The 23524-nt window shown below is 36.6% G+C and overlaps 1 protein-coding gene across 3 annotated transcripts in view; it reads right to left on the bottom strand.

Moving 5' to 3' along the window:
- The window catches only part of vopp1 (VOPP1 WW domain binding protein), a 68764-nt gene that overhangs the window by 19420 nt on the left and 25820 nt on the right, over positions 1 to 23524 (bottom strand). For all 3 annotated transcript variants that reach the window (XM_046848492.1, XM_046848490.1, XM_046848489.1), the window contains 2 exons: positions 16738 to 16796; positions 472 to 549 (listed from right to left, as the gene is read on the bottom strand). In XM_046848492.1, the coding sequence (XP_046704448.1) occupies positions 472 to 549; positions 16738 to 16796 (137 nt within the window). The remainder of the gene's footprint in view (positions 1 to 471; positions 550 to 16737; positions 16797 to 23524) is intronic.

The raw sequence follows: 23524 nt of genomic DNA on the forward strand, positions 1-23524 counted from the left end.
ATTCTGGCATTACATTACATAATCATAAATAAAAACGTTCATAACAAATTCAGCAACAGGAATCAAGCTAACCTAAACATTTGTATATCCTCATTCTTATTTAAGACTTCAGACCAAAAGCACCAATGTATGATGTAGGTGTTTAACCGTTCTGTTACTGCACAGATTTTTTTGAAGTATAAAATAAAAATAAAAAATCACAAGAGGAAGTGTGAGATGTAGGAGATTAATAGCTTTGAGCTAATAGCTTTCGGTCCACACACAGCAGGTGACATACAGCTCTATAAGGCAGAGTATTGATCTGCGACGGCAGGAGGCAGAGCTGTTTACTTTACTGCATGAAGCCTGGGTATTCTACAGGTACTGTTAATGATTTAACACACTATGTGTAGCAAAATACATACCAGGGGCCTGTTATGCTTGTTTAAAACCTCTTGTATTTGAATGGCATTATAAAAAAATAATTCTTACCAGAAATACCAGAGCCGCTGGATGGACAGAGCACGCACGCAGCAGCGAGTCCCACAACAGTCCTCATACGAACGACATCTGTCCATAGAAGGAGATCGATTTAGTTGTGGTAATATCCACAAATGCACATGTAGACAATGTGGGGAAAGTGAACAAAGACAGCAGCATGTATTAAAGGTGATTTTGTGTCAAAAATCATTATATGAATTGTGATGTGGTTCTGTGAAACAAAAATAGGTTTTGAGTTTTTCTTCCTAAAATACGAATAGACAGATTCACTTTAACAGATAATAAGATTAAAAATATACATTTTTAATTCATAAATTTGTCTCTATAAGTTTATACCAGTAAGTCTATCCCTCATGCACAAGCCTATGGAGATTGTGGTGAGGAGAAAAACTCCTTGAGATTGTATGAGGGAGAAATGTTAAGAGAAACCAGACTCAAAATAAAACCAATTTTCTTCTGAGTGACAGTGAATATTCATTCATTATAATTCCTTCCAGAGGTTATCAACCCTTCACAGATGGACACTTGAACGTAAAACTGTTAATTACAGTCCAATGCCATCTTCACTGTTGCTAAGTGGAACCTTCCAAAGTAGTCTCAGCTATCTTTTGGCCATTCAAGCGGAACAATCCTCAGCAGCATTTAGTGGCTTCCAAATTGTGATCAATCCATACAGAAGTAAGGCATCAGGCTGGATCAGGAAGGTATAAATGCACACCTTAATTGTTAAATTTTGTAAAGCTGCTTTGAGACAATGTCTGTTGTGAAAAGTGCTATAGAAATAAACTTGACTTGAAGATATGAAAAGCAAATGGGGACAGAGTCACTGGTGTTTGTCTAAAACTTAAACTACCGTAATTTCCGGACTATAAAGCGCACCTTATACAAACTAATAAACTTTACACAGGCTTTACCGAAAGAGAGTGTCTGTTAAACGGTGTAACGGGTGAAATATGTTGTGGCTCCTTTAAGAGCAGAGCGGCATTCTAAGAACAGCACGTCACTGCATTCTCCCGGTATTACTGCGTGTGTGTGCGCGTGAGACTGAGGATTATGTCCTTATTATTTTCTGATGCTCATTTCTAAGTTTCTTTGACCATCCCGTCACGCTGTTGCCAAGAAAAATAAAAAAAGCATGAGTTTTGGAAACCTGTCTGTACTTATAAGATTTCATTTGCAACTGGAGTTAGCGAGCTCTCCCTTCACCCAGACTCAACGCGCTACAACGGCTTGTATCTAAACAGTAGCCGACCAAGAAAGTCATTGTTCACTGTCTTCCTCCTTCCTTTCACAACTATTTCTCTCTGGAGTTTATCGATGCCGTGCAGCTCAGAACACAGGTGAAGTGCGTTTTTTCGTTTCCGTTTGGAAATTTCATTGGTCTAATGTTATGTCGCTCAGTTTTTTGGCTTGCAGTTTGTGAAACCGGGAAAACCCAGGAAAAATCCATAAATTAGCCGCTTCGTTGTTTAATCCGCGAGGTTCAAAACGTGGGAAAAAAGTAGCGGCTTATAATCAGAAAAATACGGTAAGTGTGATTGTTAAGTGATTGAGTGTGATTACATAGTGAAAACATTGTGCCTCACTGTATGTTAAAAGTCACATAAGCCAAACCGAACATTTTCTGCAACAATAAAAGTCCAGAAATGCTAGAAGTGGTAGCTATTTTCATTTACTTTTATGCCAATAACAGCCTGATGCCTTACTTCTGTATGGATTGATCACAAGTTGGAAACCACTAAATGCTGCTGAGGATTATTCCACTTGAATGGCCAAAAGATAGCTGAGACTACTTTGGAAGGTTCCACCTAGCAACAGTGAAGATGGCATTGGACTGTAATTAACAGTTTTACGTTCAAGTGTCCATCTGTGAAGGGTTGATAAGTCCAGAAATGCTAGAAGTGGTAGCTATTTTCATTCACTTTCATGCCAATAACATATATAGCACTGAAATGAAAAGCCTGTAGCCACACTGATGTTCTGTGGGTAAGACTGCATTAAAGTCTTTATCACTCATTCATATTAAAGCATATCATTCGATAAATACTACAGTGGAGGTCAAACGTTTGCAAGCATACAGCAGAATCTGCAGAATTTAGGAACAAATAAGAGGAATCATAAAATTAGTTTTTTTTTATTTACCACTGTTCTGAATAAGCTATTTCACATAGCAGATTCTTACCCATAGTTAAAAAAATAAATCATAATAACTGAATTTACACAAATAACCTGACCATTTTTATGTTTTGTGACAGATGCTCATGGATCTGTTCCTTGTCCAAATTCTAAACCAATAACATATTCGGTACTTTAACAGCACCATCAAAGTTCACAATCTAGGTACAAATGACACAAAAGGTGAAGTAAGTGTGGATTAAGTGTGGAGATCTAAACTGTCTGCAGATGATCGTGCACACTAAGCAGGTTACTTAGAGCAATTACTATTTTAAAATGATGTTAAGTGTCCTGTTACCCATGCTGGTTGTGTAGCATAACGTAAAACAAAAGGTGCAAACAAAACCAATTTATAAGCCAAATTTTATTCTCTAAAAAAATAATACTGGTCTTAAAACAGTCATAACCCCATAAGCATGACCTTAATCTTCTGTCAGCTGATGCATTAGGTCATAGCTTATGGCTAGGTGCTGACACACCAATCCGTCCTGGGAAGATTTCATTTATCAATGAATGACTAATTTTTATTATTTTAACTTGTTATACGTAATTATACGTATTATAACTTTATTCAATATAATTCATATACACAGTTGCAATAGAAAATTGTAAAGTCAAACAAACCAAGAAACTAATGATTAAAAGTGACTGCAAGAGAATAAATGATTGAAACTGTTGTTACAAAAAAATAAAAAAAATTATCATCATCTGATAAATCAGATTAGAGATTCTTTAACGATGAAATCTGGAACCTGTTGACTGTGGCTCTTCGTGTAATGTCTAGATTTGCTAATACTGTCCTAATGTGTTAGGAGACAAAAAGTGAAGCCAACCTTCCTCACAGTTGAGTGAGCCTATTTGAAACCAGAGACTATCCAATCAGGATCTGCCAGAAGAGGCCGGGGTCCATTCTCCTCCCCAGAGTTACACAGTAATGTAGGGCTACACCTTGGGTATCCATGGAAATGTCCTAAAACTCAGAGCAGCCCAGATAAGGGAGCTGAATCTCTGGTATCCATATACTGTATGCTGCTTTTTAGAATCATAGTCTTTTTAGCTAGTGGCATATTGTCTGACAGAATATCCCCTGCTGATTCTCTCTATTTGTGTCTTTTTTGCACGCTCAACTAGAGAATTATCCGGGGATACGAATTTCATTTTCATGGTTTTTTTCTTCCCAATAATTGCTCGTCTTCAAAAATTCAAAGACAAATTTGTTAGAAAACAAATTGCACTTCTCTGTTCAAACCGAAGTGGGAGTAATCAATGCAGGGCTCTGTTGTTGTTTCTGTGTCTCTGTAGTCTAAAAAGAGACACCCAATAGCTGGACCTGAGTCGCAGTGCTTATACAATCTCATTTCTGTGGTGACTGTGCACCTGGAGCCTTGCCATCTCCCCATGTGTTTAACTGTAGATCTTTAGCCAGCTCCAGCTAACAGGCTCTCTCGTTCAGGAAATATTCAATTATAAATGACGAATGTCCTTGTACATGCTCGTGCTTTCTGGTTTAAAGGATTTGAAGAAGGATGCTCTGCGGGATTAATAAATCAGCATGTTCATATCAGGAATTATAAAAAGGCCAACATTGAATCAGCACATGATGAGATCCAGGAGGTTGATGCTGGGATTGTATATCTGTCACACTAGAGCACATGAGGACACTCTATTTCCATTTAACCACAAAGCTCAATCTGAGTATTTGAAGCTTCAGTGACTAGACAAGGAAAACACTGCTGTCTAATCAAGTGTCAGGACACACAATTCTTTCTGGTCCAGTTGAGAGACAAAAAACAGCTGATACTTACAGACAGCTGAAAACAAATCGGGATGCATCTGGAATATTTGATATATATAAAAACTATACAGGTGCATCTTAATATATTAGAATATCATTAAAAAGTTGATTTATTTTAGTAATTCAATACAAAAAGTGAAACTCATATATTATATAGATTCATCACACACAAACTGATATATTTCAAGTCTTTATTTCTTTTAATTTTGATAATTCTGGCTTACAGCTAATGAAAACCCAAAATCTTAGAAAATTTGAATATTACTTAAGACTTAAAATGTTGGACTACTGAAAAGTATGAACATGTACAGAACTCAATAGTCGGGGCTCCATTTACACGAATTACTGCAGCAATGTGGAGTGGCATGGAGACGATCGGTCTGTGACGCTACTGACGTGTTGTGGAAGTCAAGGTTGCTCTGAAAGCGGCCTTCAGATATTCTACGTTGTTGGGTCTGGTGTCTCATATCTTTCTCTTTACAATACCCCATAAATTCTCCACGGGGTTTAGGTCGGGAGAGTTTGCTGGCCAATCAAGCACATGGATATCATGGTCCTTAAACTTTTGGCAGTGTGGGCAGGTGCCAAGTACTGTTGGAAAATTAAATCAGCATCTCCATAAAGCTGGTCAGCAGAGAGAGGCATGAAGTGCTCTAAAACATCCTGGTAGACGGCTGTGTTGTCCTTGGACTTGATAAAAACAAAGTGGACCAACACCAGCAGATGACATGACTCCCCAAACCACCACTGACTATGCAAACTTTACACTGGACCTCAAGCACCTTGGATTCTGTGCCTCTCCTCTCTTCTTCCAGATTCTGGGACCTTGATTTTCAAATAAAATGCAAAATTTTCTTTCATCGAAAAATAGTACTTTGGACCACTAAGCAACAGTCCAGTCCTTTTTGTCCTTTGCACAGGTAAGACACCTCTGACATTGTCTCTGGTTCAGGAGTGGCTTGACACAAGGAATGAGTCAGTTGTAGCCCATGAATACGTCTCTGCGTGGTGGCTCTTGAAGCACTGACTCCAGCTGAAGTCTCAGTGAATCTCACCAAAATTCTTGAATGGGCTTCATTACACCTTTTTCTACAACATTTTTTCTTTCCATTCAACTTTCCATTAATGTGCATGCACAATACAGCACAAAGGAAATGTTTCACAATCTCTTACCATCACCTGTGGTCATGTAAAAAATCTGTATGAGTTGACATAATAGTGATTTCACCCAAAATATTGTAACTTTTTGATTCAAACTTTTTGTATTGAATTACTAAAATAAATCAACTTTTTCCATGATATTCTATTTTATTAAGATGCACCTGTATATATTTTGTTAATTATAAAATAACTATTATTGAAAAAAAAGTTGGAAACTTATCCTGGGCGCATACATGATCATACATTTATTTAAGAATCATATTACTAATTCTTTGACATATATTTATTACTTATTATTAGACAGGAAGTCTATCAAAATGATTTGAGGCACAAATATTTGTTTTAACTGCAATATAGTAGGTTTTTGGAGAAAGTGTACATTGATTAACAACATATGCAATTGTGCAACTCTTTAGTGCCACTGGAAGAATTAATTCTCCAACTGGAAGTATAGTGTATAGAGTCAGATTACTTCATATAGGTCAACGGAGTAACTTAAGATTAATCCGGCTGCCACCAGATCTGATCCAATTACATTTAAAGCCAAACAGCACTTTCCAACAAGACATGGACAACAGGTGATAACACAGAACACCGAAGCATAACATGTACAACATGAAGAAATGTTCACAGGTCAAAGAGCAAACAACCTTATTATTCATTTAAATAATCCACTGTAAGTTACTTTCAGTATGAAACACTTCATTCTCTGGGCTAGTGCATACAAATGCCCGATTTACACAAGAATGCCTTGGGTGCAGTGTGTTTAGTAGGGTTAAGGTATAGGTACTCTATAGCAGGTCACTCAAGATCTTCCACTCCACCCCATGTAAATCATATCGTCATAGAGCTGGCTTTGTGCACAGGGGCACTGTCATGCTGGGAGAGATTTGGGTCTCCGAAAAATCTTTTGTTACACACATCCAAAGACATTCTATACACATTCATGCCTCCGACTTTGTGGTAACAGTTTGTAGGAGATTCACACACAGCTGGAAAATACAGGTGTCTCAATACTTTTGTAAATATAGGGTGTCTGTCATCACATCTGCCTGCAAACACAAGTAAAAGATAGAAAAAGATCCATATTTAAATGTAAACTTTAAATTTAGAATACAGCTCAGTACAGGAGCTCATCATCTTTCACAAAAGCATGATAAAATGCCATTTCTTATTACACTGTTCATCACAGGCTACTGGAAGTCCCCAAAAAGACCATTTATTACCTTCTTAAATGTATCTTTTTCCACTGTGCACTGTAAAACATTTATGAAGCTTCTCAAAGCAAAATCCTAAAAATGTACAAACTATGCAAAATACGCCAAGGAATAATGGTCATATTGTAAGTTTGCTGCTTCACTGGTTGTATGGAGACTGAATTTATGTGATAATTAGTGAAATTGTTTATTAAATTAAGTGTTTAAAGAAAACTGGGGAATAAAAGTTAACTTTTTTTTTTTTACAGTTTTACATTTAAAATGAATCAAATAAAATTCGATTTACATTTAGACCTTTTTTTTTTCTCAGACACCCTTATCCAGAATCTGTTTTGGATTTGGAGACAAGAAACCAATGTTTTCAATTTGATGTCTGCTACTACAGGAAAGCAGTGCAGGGAGTGGAGCAATGAAGTGGTGTGAGAGAACTTCGACTGTTAAAAACAAGTCATCCAGATGCATTCTGAACAGTTGAAAAGGTCGACCGGCGTTTAGACAGACCTGTCAGTAGTGAGGTGAAGTAGTCCAGTCTGAAAATGATAAGGTTGTGTACAAGCACCTGAAAGGCCTGTTTGGATAGGAATAGACAAATCTTTCTTATAACTCCTTCGTAACAGAAGTTCTGTTATGCTGGAATTAAGTTTCGGATGAGATGCCGACCATGGCATAGATCTACATACCAGATTTTTTATTCATCTCTTTATCCATTACTGATCAGGTTAGCAATTCAGCTACACGGCATAACAGTGGGGCTACTGTATAATTTTCGGAGAGGATTTTTTTAGCTTTATTGGCAGCCGAGCCACAACTGAGACGCAACAGTGGATCACAACAGTGAAAGTCACAAAGTAAAATCTATTTTTAAGGGAGACAGGAAACAGCAAAACATTTTACTGTCCACCAGAAAGATGCAGAGGCAGAGGGGGCTACCATAAGTAATACTTGACAATATTGGAACGCTTAATGGGTCTAAGAGGGAAGGTATTAGTGGCATTGTGAGAGCGAGACCTGGAGTGCCTCTTTACCTAAGTGGAAGACTGTTAGAGCAACACAAGTGAAAACAGACTCAGACCAAACATTTAGCATGAAAAGAAACTAGCCTGATATCCTAAGACTTAACTAAACATACTTTAATTCTCCCCAGGAGTTGCATTAATTAATAAGCATTGTTATAAATGGGTACACCTTCCCGTTCTTTGAAAATTAAAACATAGCAATACAAGGCTTTATTTTTATTTTCAGATTATTTGGTGTCCGGTACAACAGAGTTAAAAAAAATAATAAAAATGCAAAAGAGAATGGGATAAAGGAGCAGGCATGGGGCTGACTTCCTATTAAACCAGACTGTAGATTCATGTAGCCAGGTGCCATCAGTGAGAGTCATACACAAACTAAAAGACCCCGACATTAGATTTCTATTTGGATTAATATTTTTCAGACCACGTTGCTGACACATACATGTAATGCATCTTTGGTGACTGAGACACATATATGGTATACAGTGGATGGAATGTCTTTGAAGGAGAAATGAAAATAAAAAATTTAGCTAAGACCTGAAGTTGTTGTTGCTTAAATGAGTCATATCCTCAAGCAGCAAGGTTGTATGTTTTGGCTGATTCGAAACTGGCTGATGCAAACTTTGCACTCACAATCTAAGCGATCGGGTGTTAATGCAGTGTGTACTGTGTTTATTTAACTGTGACATTGAGACCTTAGAGCTCAAGTGATTTCTTTGTCTACACTGTAAATGAATAAAAACATTTTAGAAGAGGAAGCTGATTGGTCACCTTTATCAGATCCACTTTTCCCACCCAGCTGAATGTACTCCAGCTAAAGAGGGAAAATGTTAGAAATGTTAAATGTTACACTTTTGTATAAAATACTAATTTCTAAGTGAAAAATGGTAGAGCATTTAAACCTCTAAAAAATTTGTTGCATTGACTCGGCCTGCAGCAATAATACCCAGAGGACACTCTCTGTGGAGTGAAATGGAGTGGAATGAAGTCAAATGCCTTTGCTTATGTGAAACTCTTTTAGAAAGAAATGGCACAAATGATATTTTTCATGGTTGTCTTAGTTTTGAGTTTCATTTTGTAAAATAAAGTATATGCAGACAATTGGAGATGTGAGTCTTCAGTAAATTGGACTAGTGTAATATCTTGATCTTTGACCAGTGTTTTACTAAATTGGACTAATTTCCTAACTAAAACTAATTTAAACAATCTACATAGCCACATTTTTTAATTGCAATATTTTTCATATTAGACCTTTTTAAACTTCATTGTAATATAACAGGCAACAAAATTCAAGTGATAAAACAAATATAAATGATGGACAAAAAAATGCAACAGAGCAAACATACCATATACTGGTTGCAGAAGCATGTGCTAACTTTTATAATAGGATATGTAAATGTAATAGTGATTATCAAACACTTGTCATGAATGAAGTGATTCCAAGTCCAGATAAAGCTGTTTTTGTAAGATTTTCTTGGTTTTATCTGATGATCTCACCATCTGTTACAACAGTGATGAAGACGTTTTACAAAGAGCTTATAAAGAATGTGCATAATCTCATTGTTAAAAGGCGCCATTCAAAAGAGCTACTATATCATCAACACACTGGGTCCCTTGTAGACACTTTATCAAGAATAGGGTGTCCTTCAAAATTGGCAAAAAGACTACAATTATTATAAAAAAAGCTATGAGACCTATGGCAACATTGCAAGAGAGACTTATCAGAAAAGTTATCAACACCACCCACATCACTTGGTGGCATTACATGATGGTAGCATGAAACAGCGAAGGGCTGTTTGTGTTCAGCTGAGAATGGAGCTCTAGCTATAAGCTGTGTATCTATTTTGTCACAAACCCTGCAAGTCTCTGTTAGACAGCTGACTGTGAAGAACATTTTCACAATAATCAACAAGTCCAACTCAACAAAGGATTGGCTTGAGAAGAAGATGGTCAACGTTTTGAAATAGATGAGAGAGACAAGAAATCTTCCCATCATTTAATAGATCTGCTTTCTTACAGGGAGCAAAATACGCTTTAAGTTAAATGCAGTAAGGGGTTTGCACACTTGTCCTTCCAGGTTTTGTTCAGTATTGTAAGCCTTGAATTTATATTTGAATTGAATTGTTTTGACTTGAATTTTGTTGGTTGATTTTAAGAGGGAAAAAAATGTCATTATTCATCACAAAATTCGTTATTTACAACACATTTTAAGGGGAAAAATCTCATAAATATTATATCTACTTATATCTTATATCTGTCTCAGATTTGTATATTTGGACATTTGGATACTGAGAAAAATCCTGAAAAATGCTTTGAACTGTGGATACTACAGTATGGCACATGACCAAATTTAGCTTGACTTAGATTTTAGACTCCTTAAAAACGATGTTTGATATCAAAATGACAAATCTGTTTCTGAATCTAAACGTAAATGTTCTGAGCTATTCACTGATACCAAGTTCAAGACTTTATTTAAACTTATTAAAACTGATTATATTCCATGAGAAAGTACTTCTTGATTAAACATTTACTAGCTCAACATTAGATAAAATAAGAGGTCACAAATGCAGGTGCATATCTGCCTTTAGGCATGTGTGTGAGTGTGTGTGTGTGTGTGTGTGTGTGTGTGTGTGTGTGTGTGTGTGTGTGTGTGTGTGTGTGTGAGTATCTGTATTTGTATTACTGTGAAATATTCTGCTCTTTTTGTTGCCATGCATGTGGACATAAATTATATTCTTTACTAGACTGAGAGTAATTTAGTTGTTTAATTACGCACTAAAGGCTACGTAAAAATTGAGACAATGGCTTAAAAAAAATGTATGACAAATGTGAAAAGTTTCACACTATTTAATTTCAACTGTGACCTTAAATTAAAAGTGTTGGAGTGCATTAAAAAAAAGTACAGTTAGAGCTAGTCTCTTCTGTTCTAGCTATAAAAAGACAAATGATTGAATGCCGTCCTGTGTGTCTGACACCATGGTAATTTTCTGGAGGATCTCTGCTTCCACCAAGGAGACTAAAGAGGATAATTACCCACTGATAATAACCTTTCCATAAAATGTCTCTAATTGAGGAGACCAATTACTGGCACACTTTCAGAGACAATAGCTGCCTTTTTAAAGAGCAAAGTGGAATCTGATATTTACTTGGCTCAGTCAGGTGTAATGGATCTCTGCCTGAAGAATCACACTCCTACAGTTATTTGCGAGATTGTTTCCAAAAAACGCACACCACCTGCTTCTGAGCTGCGAAATTAGAAAAGGATACCATCATTAATATCTGTTATTGCAAGCAATATGAAGCATTTTGTGGTCCGCTTCAAGGAGGTATAAAGAAAATTATATTTTATTAAAATAACCCATTTGTATGAAATTAGGTTAAAACATTTCTAAGAGGTTTAAATTGAGAATTGCAACTCTTTTTTTTGGGGTAAAAACTAAGAAAACTGATGAATCCAAATTAAGTGTTTCTAATTCTAAAAGGGGAAAAAATAAACGTTGGTTTGATTTGCCCTTTGGCAAAATACCAGTGATTGTATATATACTGTAAATTCTTACAGGTTCCAAAACCATCTTGTTTAGGAAACTGAGATTGCAAACTAATAAAAACACTTAAAAAAAAACCCTATTAAGGTGCTTGGCAACTTTAGGCCTACATTTTAAAATGCAGGTTTTGTATCACTTAAACATTTACATTCCTAGATGGTTTCTTTAATTTTCTGTCTAGAGGAACCCTTAACCGGATGACTTGGTGAAAACCAATTAAAACAGTTTTCATGATTCTAAATACAAAATGCATATTAGAATTTCAGCTGAAGTTGTAGACTGCAACAGAGGGAGTGATAAAGGCAACCTACTACACTAGAATACAGCTTGCCTGGATATGGGAACTTAGTCGAGAAGATCAAGTGCCTAGAGTGGGACTTCATTTCCTCACCTCTAATAAATCATGTAGGGACTCATGCATCACCTCAAAGACAGCTTGCCTGCTCTGGCAGCTAAGATAAGACAGAGGTCGGTGTGCTCTGGGTGACATCAGTGGTTCTGCACAGCAGAAAGCGAAAAAATTGTTTTTTCCCTGCCTATAAATTACAGTACACTATTTGCCCAAATGTATGTGGACACATGGCTATCGCGACTATATGTGCTTGTTGGATATCTCATTACATATTTTGTTTCGATTTACTGTTATAATAACCAAAAATTTTCTGAGAAGGCTTTGGAGAATGGCTGTGTTGATCTGTGATCATACAGCCACAAAAGCCTTACTGATGACAAGCATTGTTGTTAGGCAAGGAGGCCTGTTCCAGTTCACCCCAAAGGGGTTCAGTGGGGTTAAGACCCTGGTTTTTCCACTATAACCTTCACAAACCATGTCTTCATAGAACTCACTTTGTGTACAGGTGAACTGTCATGCTAGAACATGTTTGAAGGCTTTAGCTCTCAATTATTTTTGTAATCGAATATTGACTGATTAGTCCATCAATTATTCGAGTAATCAAATAAGAAGTACATTTTCTTTACGGAAGAGCAATACTATAAGGCAGGTCTCTTAAAATGAACTAAGTAATTTCTTTCCTTTTTAGAAAAACATTTCATTTTATTGCTAAAATTGCAATCTGTGAAAACTAAACCCATTTTGTGCATTAAATTGCAATATTACATGAAAATGCAAATGCAAATGCAAATACAAATATATAAATAAAAAAATAATCAGTTTCAAAGTATTTTAAAAAAGGTAAACGCTTTGTATGCCGTTTTCTTTATGGTTTAGTTTGATATGATCCCAAACTTTGGAAACGTTCTGTTGTTCTTTGGCCTGAATCTTCTCCTCGACCCTCACTGTTTTCTCTCCCTTCCTCCATTTTCAATCTGCAGCATCTTGTGTTTACCTGTCCAGGGGTTTTAATTATAAACGTGGCGTACGCACAAAATGAGGTTGAAAATGTGTGTACCCCACTTTCCACACAAAGGTTGTGATTTTAAAAAAAAAAACAAAGTTGACGGGAAAAGTGTGCACCTGTAAGTAAACTCCATGCATACACACAACGTTGAAACACAGAAGGCGAGAAGGGAATTGGAGACACAGAAAGCACAAACAACCTTTGCGTGTAAAGTGGTGTACACATGTTTATAAATGAAACCCCAGAGCGGCCCAGCGTTTAGCGGGTGGTGCATCAGTAATAATGGTTCGTGGGGAAACACAGTCCTCCATGTGTAGTTAAATGGACTAAAGGAAGCATCGAGGCAAAAAATTTGCCTCAATGCTTTTTTGTATTCATATAATGTGAGTTATTCGAGGAGTTATTTTAACCCTCATCACAGGCAAGTGAAATTGCAATGCTACATTATACAAACACATTCTATATAATTGTGAGATTCCAACTTTGTGCTAACAGTTTGGTTGGTGGCGTGATGGTCAGGTGTCCAATTTATTTGGTCATATAATAACATTTGGTACCTCAACTTCATTAAACCTTCATTATATTTCACCAAAATTGTGAAAGATTTAGATTTAAGTTTGTCTTAGCAAGATCTATAAAAAAAAAAATGCATATTAATTAGGTGTGGAATCAGATACTGGATAAATTAAGTCAGAATGTTTCTAACTTTTGCCTTTTTGGGGAAAACCAGAATTTAGAAAGAACTTGTGGTGAATAAGGTTTACAATCCATAGTTTAACTCCCAATAGTAGAAAATGTTTTAGAAAATAAAATGATCTGTTTTTGCACACTGATGGGTGGTCAGGGCCAGCAAAGCCTTCTCTGCTGGCCTAAACACTATCAGAAGCACTGAACTACATTTACAACCTAAATGCTAATATTTGTTCCATGAAATTATATTAACTTATTTCCAACAGTTTATTCTCTTCATTTCATAGCGTTTCTCTTGGCTGCACTGCTTCCAGTAAGTGTATATGGATGTTAAATTTTTGTCCAATCAGATTTCAGCCTCTATGTGCTGCCCAGTCAATCTAATCTGCCCAGGGCCTGCGAATTCTGTTCTGCTGTCTCTTTTACTACAGTCTCTATTAGCAACAGGTCTGTTTCTTTAATCAATCAGATTTAATATTTGCCTCACAGGGCCAGCTAGCTGGCCCAAATTAGCGTCAGCATTTTTCCGTCCTCTGATTGAAAACTGTTACAGCCAAGTTCGACTGGCAAAACACGTGTGTGGCTCTGCACACATTAATACATTTGAGTTAGACTTTTTTTACACCCACAATGGCTGACGGAGGAAGAGAATTTGATTTGGTCTTGGACATACTTAAAAATACATTTTTTAAGTAAAGCTAGACATCGTGAGGAGAGGTTGGCCAACCCCGAAGCTAGCTAGCTTGTCTCAGGCTGGAAAAGTGTTTGTTCTCCACTTCCAGACCAGTGATAACGAGCGGTACCACTGGATTACAGCCTCTGAGGAGCGGTGCTAATTATAAGACTGCATCTCTGGTGAGTAGGTTGTATTTTATTTTATTTTATGTTTTTGTCATGTTATTAGACAAATATTAATTTTGAACTGCTCCAGATGATGTGGGTGACGCAGTTGTGGTTGTAGTGTAGAGATTTTGAAGCTTGCTTTAGTAAAATGGTATTCACCCTCCATAAGCGAAATGCCTCTCTCTGTAATGCCACGTGTTGTTATATTGCGTTTTAGTATTGTATTGATGGTTTCTATAATGGTGGATTAAGTCAGGTAAGTCCTCACTGAAGGCCCAGGTACCCAATGCACGGCCTGCCACTGGTTTTGCATGTAGAATGTCACTTGTTATAGTAGCATTAGATCTAGTCTCTATACACAATGTTGCTTATAAAAAAAATGTTAAATAAAAGAAAAAAGATCAAAGTAAAAAATAATAATAATAATATCTTCGGCACTTTCTATCTAACCAAACACACTCCTCAGTCCTTAATGAAACAGACAGTTAAACAGTGCTGCTGTTTTTTCTTTATTTGTATCTGTAAACATGCATACTGATATGAAATAAACCCAAGTGCACCAAACCAGCTATTAACATTTATGGGTAAATTATAATGCAGTAACCCTTTTTTATTCAACAATTCCCGGTATTTTAGGGCTTCAGCAAAATAAAATGATGAGCTGAGCCTTTAAGAACACACAACCGCAGAGGTAATAAATAGTGCTGTAAATTTTCGGCAATGACTCAAACACTGTGGCCCTGAGTCCACCCACACACCTGTCCACAAGAGTTAAATCATCAAACTGCGCTGCCGTGCTTCTGCCTCAGATGTGAATAAATGAATGTGGAATGGTGCAAGTAAAAGATCTATGGTCTGACCCAAGACATACCCACGGCCAGCTTTCATCATCTTGGAGAGGTTTCAAGGACTGTTTTTAGTCTCTTGATGCAAAACTTTAATCTTTTATAAACATGGATCCTTATAAAGAGGATATAAGAAGAGTGCTGAATCCAGCAAAAAAAAAAAAAAAATTTCCTTTGTGCACTTTTTAGTTCACCTTCTTGATACTGAGGCTTCCAAGCTAAAATCTGTTGGGTGTAGTACAGAGATCCACATGCTCTAGGGTATAAAAAGTATAAAGGTTCACCTGTGAAAGATAAAAACTGGCTTCCTATAGAGTGGCCCTAGGAGTCAACTTCATCTGAGCAAACGTATTTACTGCACAATTTAGAAACCATTATTAAAAAAAATATACCTCAGTCCCATTTCTAAACTGATAACCACAAAATCACAAAGGTGGAAAGGAAAAATAAATGTGAAGTTCAGGGTTAAAGTAAGAACATGATTACAGTTTTTACAGTAATGTTATTTAGCAGCATTTCAGTTGACTGAATTGAACACTTAAAAAATATTGTGGTACAACCGTTAAACTTCACCTTTTCTGTGCTCTCCTTCTGCGAGCCATCTTAACAGTGGAAATGTTGTGGACATTCGACAGCCAATTTGTAAAATATGATATCTAAATGTATATGTTTGCTGATTTTTAATGCCTTAAATATACATTATCCAGCTGGGTTTTCGTGATTTTTTAGTACCAGAGTACCAGAGAGCAAAGCTGAAAATGATCAGTATGCCCTCATTCACTTTCCCTCAAACCTAAAATAGTGGAAATGCTCATTGGCTTATACTTTTGTTTGCGGACCATTGTCTCACTTAATTTTAAAACGGAAAAACCTACAAACCTACTTCCAAACCTGTATTAGCTAAATGTAATATTGTCAAGGAAAAAAGTGAACAGAGGATAATCACCAGCACTCAATTCACTGCAGATGCCATGCATTTCTCACAATATCCACGAGAAATGACATGCCTCCTGAGTTTATTGTGTTTTATACCTTAAAATACTGAGGAGGCCATATACAGTTCTTAAAGTGTATAGCAAGTTATTTGAGATCAGTACTGTTAAACTGCAAGATTGAACTGAGATCATCTGGTTCTACAACGTATAAATTGTCTGTGTGTTTATGTGTGTATGGTGCAGAAGGTAGATTACTACTGTGTAATTACAATCTAATCTCCTTTTCCTGTACAGGGGCAGATGGAGCTCTATCTGGAGTTGAGCCAGGTCTGCCTCCTGTAGCCAGTGAGATCTGGTGTTATCTCATTACCTCTGTGATCCTTTTTCATGCGTGGGTTTGCTCGCTTCCTAATGAACACACTCCGACACTGAAGCTAGCAGTCAATGAGAATAAATAGCAGGCTTAAATAGAGGGGATGTGCAACTCTCTGTATTAAAGCTAGCATCAGATTTCCATCCAACTTCTAGACAGGATGGAATAATGAGGCTACTGTGTGAATAGTGTACAGTCAGGCTTGTTAAGATGGCACACGTTAGCTGAGAGAAAAGGAGGACAGTGCAATAAATGAACGTAAGCGATCAAGGAGATTACTTTTATATGGTGAAAATGGACTTACATGAAGTAGGTGGGGTATCCTTCCTGAAAATACCAGCAGTACTTCTTTGCTTCTATGCACTGAAATAAAATAAATTGGATTTAGTAAAAAGACTAAAAAAGACTCACATTTTTGTAAAGTTTTGAGTATATTCATGATTATATATATATATATATATATATATATATATATATATATATATATATATATATATATGATGCGTGGTAAATGTGGCTTGTTGAAAATTTATTGTCATTTTTTCTGGAAATAACGATGACACGATGATGAGTATGACTGCCCTTACACAATGCAGAGTTGTTTATTAGGGTCCAAATTAGAGGTAAAAAATAGCAGCCTTGTCTCTACATGCATTACACTGCTAACAGTCACACTGGACAAAAGTCTGACAGATTCAAGCTACAAACACCCACGCAAGGCACAAATGAGCTCAGTGGTGGACTGCAGTCAGTGTAAAGGTGATTCGGCCTCGTGTAGCCGACGCTTTCTTTCTGACAGCAGTAGAATTAAACATGCATTCCCATTTCTGTGGAGTTCTTTGGATTTGTTATAGTGCATTGCTCTAAGAAGTGCGTGTGAGAGTCTGGCCTTCAAACTGGACGGAAGTTAATAGAGCAAAGGCAACACTTTATAGACAATATGACAGCAATAGAAACTTTCAGAAACAGAAATGACCCGTCACAGTTTTTTTCTGTAACCCTGGTATTTTGGGTGCAAGAAGCACCCTAAAGGAGGTGGAGCATCAGTTAGATGTCCAAAAAGTACACACAATGATGGATTATCATTATTATTATTATTATTATTATTATTATTATTATTATCCTGTCTTGGAAACACTCACCATGAGACTAGAATTTATTCAGGATAGTCCACTCACCAGCATGTTTTGAGGAATAAACAGAAACCAGAGAACCCCAGTGAAACCCCACATGGGCATGGGGAGAACAAACAATTCACACAGGTAGTAACCCGAGCTCAGGATTGAACACAGGACTCTGGAGATGTAACATGGCAATGCTAGTTTTACTGGTATGTTATTATAGTTGTTATGCTACTATTATTGTCGTCTTTTTAGAGTGTTTACAGCAAACGCTGTATGACATTAACACGTATTGCTATACTATCTCCTAACAAATGCATCACAGGTACTGTAAAAACGTATCTACCCACCAGCAGAAGATAGACTTCGAATGGTAATACTGTTTGTCTGGATAATATTTCAGGTCATTAGTCCATGACAGGAGCTGAAATAACTAAGGCATCAGTCTGTTTTATTTACTTGTTTATTCAGGACTGAAAACCAAAACATGCAATCTTAAATAACTTCACAGTGTACTGTGTATCACAAATGGTCCATGATTAAACTTAGCATTACCATTATCAGGCAAAAATACTGTAAACCTCTAAAATACAATCTACCCAGTGTGTCATTTAAATGTAAACGTAAGTATAGCAGTTTTTTTGGGTAAGCATTTTCATTTTTAAGACCAATAAGAAACACCCAGGATCTAAAAACTGGTCCACTCTCTTCATCGCCACACTTTTCTGCAAATATTTTTCTTTTCGCACTACGATACTTAAATCTCTGGACTGTCCCTTTAACTGTGGACTTGCACAGCACAGTGCACTTTATACCACACCACACCGCACACACGTTCACTTTAAGGACAATCACATTAACCCTTATGTGATTACTGTTTACTGTCATAAGCATACCTTGTATATACACTTTTCCTCATATATATCTTTATATATTTTATATTTTACATAATTTATACTCTTTATTTATCTGCCTTCTTTTTCCTTGTTTTATTTTTCTCCCCATTCTATTCCCTCATGCTGGACAGTCGTAAAAAGAATTTCACTGCATGTCGTACTCTGTATGTATGTGTATGTGACACCTTTATTGTACAAATATTTATTCAGGATATTTTAACCCTTGAGGGGGGCAACCCTTTAGAGTGCTGTTGGATTCCTAGACCAGTCAAGAGGTGAATTTAATTTGAATTTATATTAATAACGTCGGCTCTGATTGAAAGCAAATCACAGGTTTATATTAAAGCATTCTAAGATATAACATTTTGATAGTAACATCATGCATAGGCTACTGTATAAAGAAGACTTCACAAAAATATATTGAAAAATAATTGATAATGTGACAAAGTTTTGTAAGAAGATACTTATTTAGGATGAAGGAAGGAGTATCCAATGCCAGCCATTTGCAACACACAGTAATAAGCGATAATCTTTTTAGTGCAGGATTTGATCTATCTATCTATCTATCGATCTATCAATCTATCTATCTATCTATCTATCTATCTATCTATCTATCTATCTATCTATCTATCTATCTATCAGACACAAAAAGTAAGACTGGTGAAGGAATGACAATTCAAATCTATTATAATGTAAGCTATAAAAGCAATTACTTTTGCAGACAGTCTATGAAACATAATTAAACACCTTTAATTAAAAAAAGAAAGAGTGAGAAATTGTTAGCATTAATAAATTGCTGTGGTAAACAAGCTATAAAATGCTTCAGGATGTTCTGTTATGGGAAAAAACTGGTGGTAACCCTGGGTGGTAAGAGTAACTCTTTAGGCCTGGGCCTAACATATCACACTTGACATTGAAAAGTTTATCAGTTTATTATGATAAAAACACTAATATTACTATCACAGTTGCCACTCAGCCAGAGAAACAATATCTGGCTAAATCTTACTGGCTAAAATCATTTGCTAAAGCAAAGGTTTTCTAAGTCAACATGCTAAGCCTCCTGCAAATAGTTTCTCATACATTATTGTCTTAAAATTTTCTAATAAGTAATATTCAATATTATAATAGAAAAAAAATAAAAAGAAAAAAAAATAAAGGAAATGCACTGGTAAGGTACTGATAAGGCAGTAACTGGTCGTCTATCAGTCATTGAAAAATTATTTAAGATATTAAAAGACTTAAACATGTAGGTGTGCAAACAATTCAAACGTTGCCATTAAAATCTAGAAAGAACAGTTTCAGCAGCAGGGGAAAAAGATTTTAATGCTAGAAGCTGAGAGATCTGACTAAACAAACAGCCAACACAGATCCAAGATGGGTCACATTTCACTTTCGTGAGCCCGTGTTTAAGTGTTAAACAAAAACAGCTGTTTTAAAGTTAGAGTTTGATTGCAGGACTCTGGATTTTTCTCTCTGAGCGCTTCGAATACAAAAGTGTGCGCCCTGTAGTCTAATACGCTGGAATTTAAAAGAGCTGAATAAACACCAGATGACATTTGACTTTAGTTAACTTTAACTCCAAAATGTCTTCGAAACTTAGTGAAAAATGCACATGCACATTGCCAGTGGAAATGTTCTTTTTTTTTTAATGTAACAAATCCTGATATTCTATTTAATATCCTAAAAGAAATAACACTATAGAATGTTCCTACACACTCTACACCAGTTCTATCCATTTTTAATCCATTAAACTTTAAGAGATTAATGATGCCCTTGAGATAAAAGTGCCTCTAAATTCCTCAACATTCTTCAGATTGTATCTCTCTCATTGCACTCATCCAGCACAATGAGAGGCTTATAGAAAGAAAGCAGCTTTGTGATATCAGATAGATGGTGGGAACTGCACTAACTGCTACACTACCAGGAACAATTTACGACTGGAGATGATGTATCAGGTTGCTTATCTGAGGTCTGAAATGTTTCGTCAAAGGTTTTTGCACATTAGAATCAAATAATAGCTTGTGTTCTTGACACTGCATGTAAACCATGACATAGTCAGCTGTATTCTGGAGGCAGGTCTTCTTCTAAATATTAATTAAGGGGGAAAAAAATTAGATAATTGTATAATCAGGAGAGCAGTAGAGCATGAGATGACTGTGCCAATGCTGTAGCATGACTATGCATGCTATATTAATTTGGGCTCAGATATATATATATATATATATATATATATATATATATATATATATATATATATATATATATATATATGTACAGGGAGTGCAGAATTATTAGGCAAGTTGTATTTTTGAGGATTAATTTTATTTGAGGATTAATTTGAACAACAACCATGTTCTCAATGAACACAAAAACTCATTAATATCAAAGCTGAATATTTTTGGAAGTAGTTTTAGTTTTAGCTATTTTAGGGGATATCTGTGTGTGCAGGTGACTATTACTGTGCATAATTATTAGGCAACAACAAAAACAAATTCATACCCATTTCAATTATTTATTTTACCAGTGAAACCAATATAACATCTCAACATTCACAAATATACATTTCTGACATTCAAAACCAAACAAAAACAAATCAGTGACCAATATAGCCACCTTTCTTTGCAAGGACACTCAAAAGCCTGCCATCCATGGATTCTGTCAGTGTTTTGATCTGTTCACCATCAACATTGCGTGCAGCAGCAACCACAGCCTCCCAGACACTGTTCAGAGAGGTGTACTGTTTTCCTCCTTGTAAATCGCACATTTGATGATGGACCACAGGTTCTCAATGGGGTTCAGATCAGGTGAACAAGGAGGCCATATCATTAGATTTTCTTCTTTTATACCCTTTCTTGCCAGCCACGCTGTGGAGTACTTGGGCGTGTGTGATGGAGCATTGTCCTGCATGAAAATCATGTTTTCTTGAAGGATGCAGACTTCTTCCTGTACCACTGCTTGAAGAAGGTGTCTTCCAGAAACTGGCAGTAGGACTGGGAGTTCAGCTTGACTCCATCCTCAACCCGAAAAGGCCCCACAAGCTCATCTTTGATGATACCAGCCCAAACCAGTACTCCACCTCCACCTTGCTGGCGTCTGAGTCGGACTGGAGCTCTCTGCCCTTTACCAATCCAGCCACGGGCCCATCCATCTGGCCCATCAAGACTCACTCTCATTTCATCAGTCCATAAAACCTTAGAAAAATCAGTCTTGAGATATTTCTTGGCCCAGTCTTGACGTTTCAGCTTGTGTGTCTTGTTCAGTGGTGGTCGACTTTCTGCCTTTCTTACCTTGGCCATGTCTCTGAGTATTGCACACCTTGTGCTTTTGGGCACTCAGTGATGTTGCAGCTCTGAAATATGGCCAAACTGGTGGCAAGTGGCATCTTGGCAGCTGCACGCTTGACTTTTCTCAGTTCACGGGCAGTTATTTTGCGCCTTGGTTTTCCACACGCTTCTTGCGACCCTGTCGACTATTTTGAATGAAACGCTTGATTGTTCGATGATCACGCTTCAGAAGCTTGGCTATTTTAAGACTGCTGCATCCCTCTGCAATATATCTCACTATTTTTGACTTTTCTGAGCCTGTCAAGTCCTTCTTTTGACCCATTTTGCCAAAGGAAAGGAAGTTGCCTAATAATTATGCACACCTGATATAGGGTGTTGATGTCATTAGACCACACCCCTTCTCATTACAGAGATGCACATCACCTAATATGCTTAATTGGTAGTAGGCTTTCCAGCCTATACAGCTTGGAGTAAGACAACATGCATAACGAGGATGATGTGGTCAAAATACTCATTTGCCTAATAATTCTGCACTCCCTGTATATATATATATATATATATATATATACACAGTGAGGAAAATAAGTATTTGAAAACCCTGCTATTTTGCTGAAATTGGCATCGTAGGTGCATGTCCACTGTGAGAGACATAATCTAAAAAATTTAATTCCAGAAATCACAATATATGATTTTTTAACTATTTATTTGTATGATACAGCTGCAAATAAGTCTTTGAACACCTGAGAAAGTCAATGTTAATATTTGGTACAGTAGCCTTTGTTGACAATTACAGAGGTCAAACGTTTCCTGTAGTTTTTCACCAGGTTTGCACACACTGCAGCAGGAATTTTGGCCCACTCCTCCACACACATATTCTCCAGATCAGTCAGGTTTCTGGCCTGTCGCTGAGAAACAAGGAGTTTGAGCTCCCTCCAAAGATTCTCTATTGGGATTAGCTTCCTTAGGATCATTGAGACCCCACGAGGTGAGATCTTGCATGGAGCCCCAGTCCGAGGGAGATTGACAGTCATGTTTAGCTTCTTCCATTTTCTAATGATTGCTCCAACAGTGGACCTTTTTTCACCAAGCTGCTTGGCAATTTCCCCGTAGCCCTTTCCAGCCTTGTGGAGGTGTACAATTTTGTCTCTAGTGTCTTTGGACAGCTCTTTGGTCTTGGCCATGTTAGTTGTTGGATTCTTACTGATTGTATGGGGTGGACAGGTGTCTTTATGCAGTTAACGACCTCAAACAGGTGCATCTAATTTAGGATAATTAATGTAGTGGAGGTGGACATTTTAAAGGCAGACTAACAGGTCTTTGAGGGTCAGAATTCTAGCTGATAGACAGGTGTTCAAATACTTATGTGCAGCTGTATCATACAAATAAATAGTTTAAAATCATACATTGTGATTTCTGGATTTCTTTTTAGATTATGTCTCTCACAGTGGACATGCACCTCGATGACAATTTCAGACCCCTCCATGATTTCTAAGTGGGAGAACTTGCAAAATAGCAGGGTGTTCAAATACTTATTTTTCTCACTATGTATATATATATATATATATATATACACAGTGAGGAAAATAAGTATTTGAAAACCCTGCTATTTTGCTGAAATTGGCATCGTAGGTGCATGTCCACTGTGAGAGACATAATCTAAAAATTTAATTCCAGAAATCACAATATATGATTTTTTAACTATTTATTTGTATGATACAGCTGCAAATAAGTCTTTGAACACCTGAGAAAGTCAATGTTAATATTTGGTACAGTAGCCTTTGTTGACAATT

Source organism: Silurus meridionalis, chromosome 4 (genome assembly GCF_014805685.1).
Source record: "Silurus meridionalis isolate SWU-2019-XX chromosome 4, ASM1480568v1, whole genome shotgun sequence".
Lineage (NCBI taxonomy): Eukaryota > Metazoa > Chordata > Actinopteri > Siluriformes > Siluridae > Silurus > Silurus meridionalis.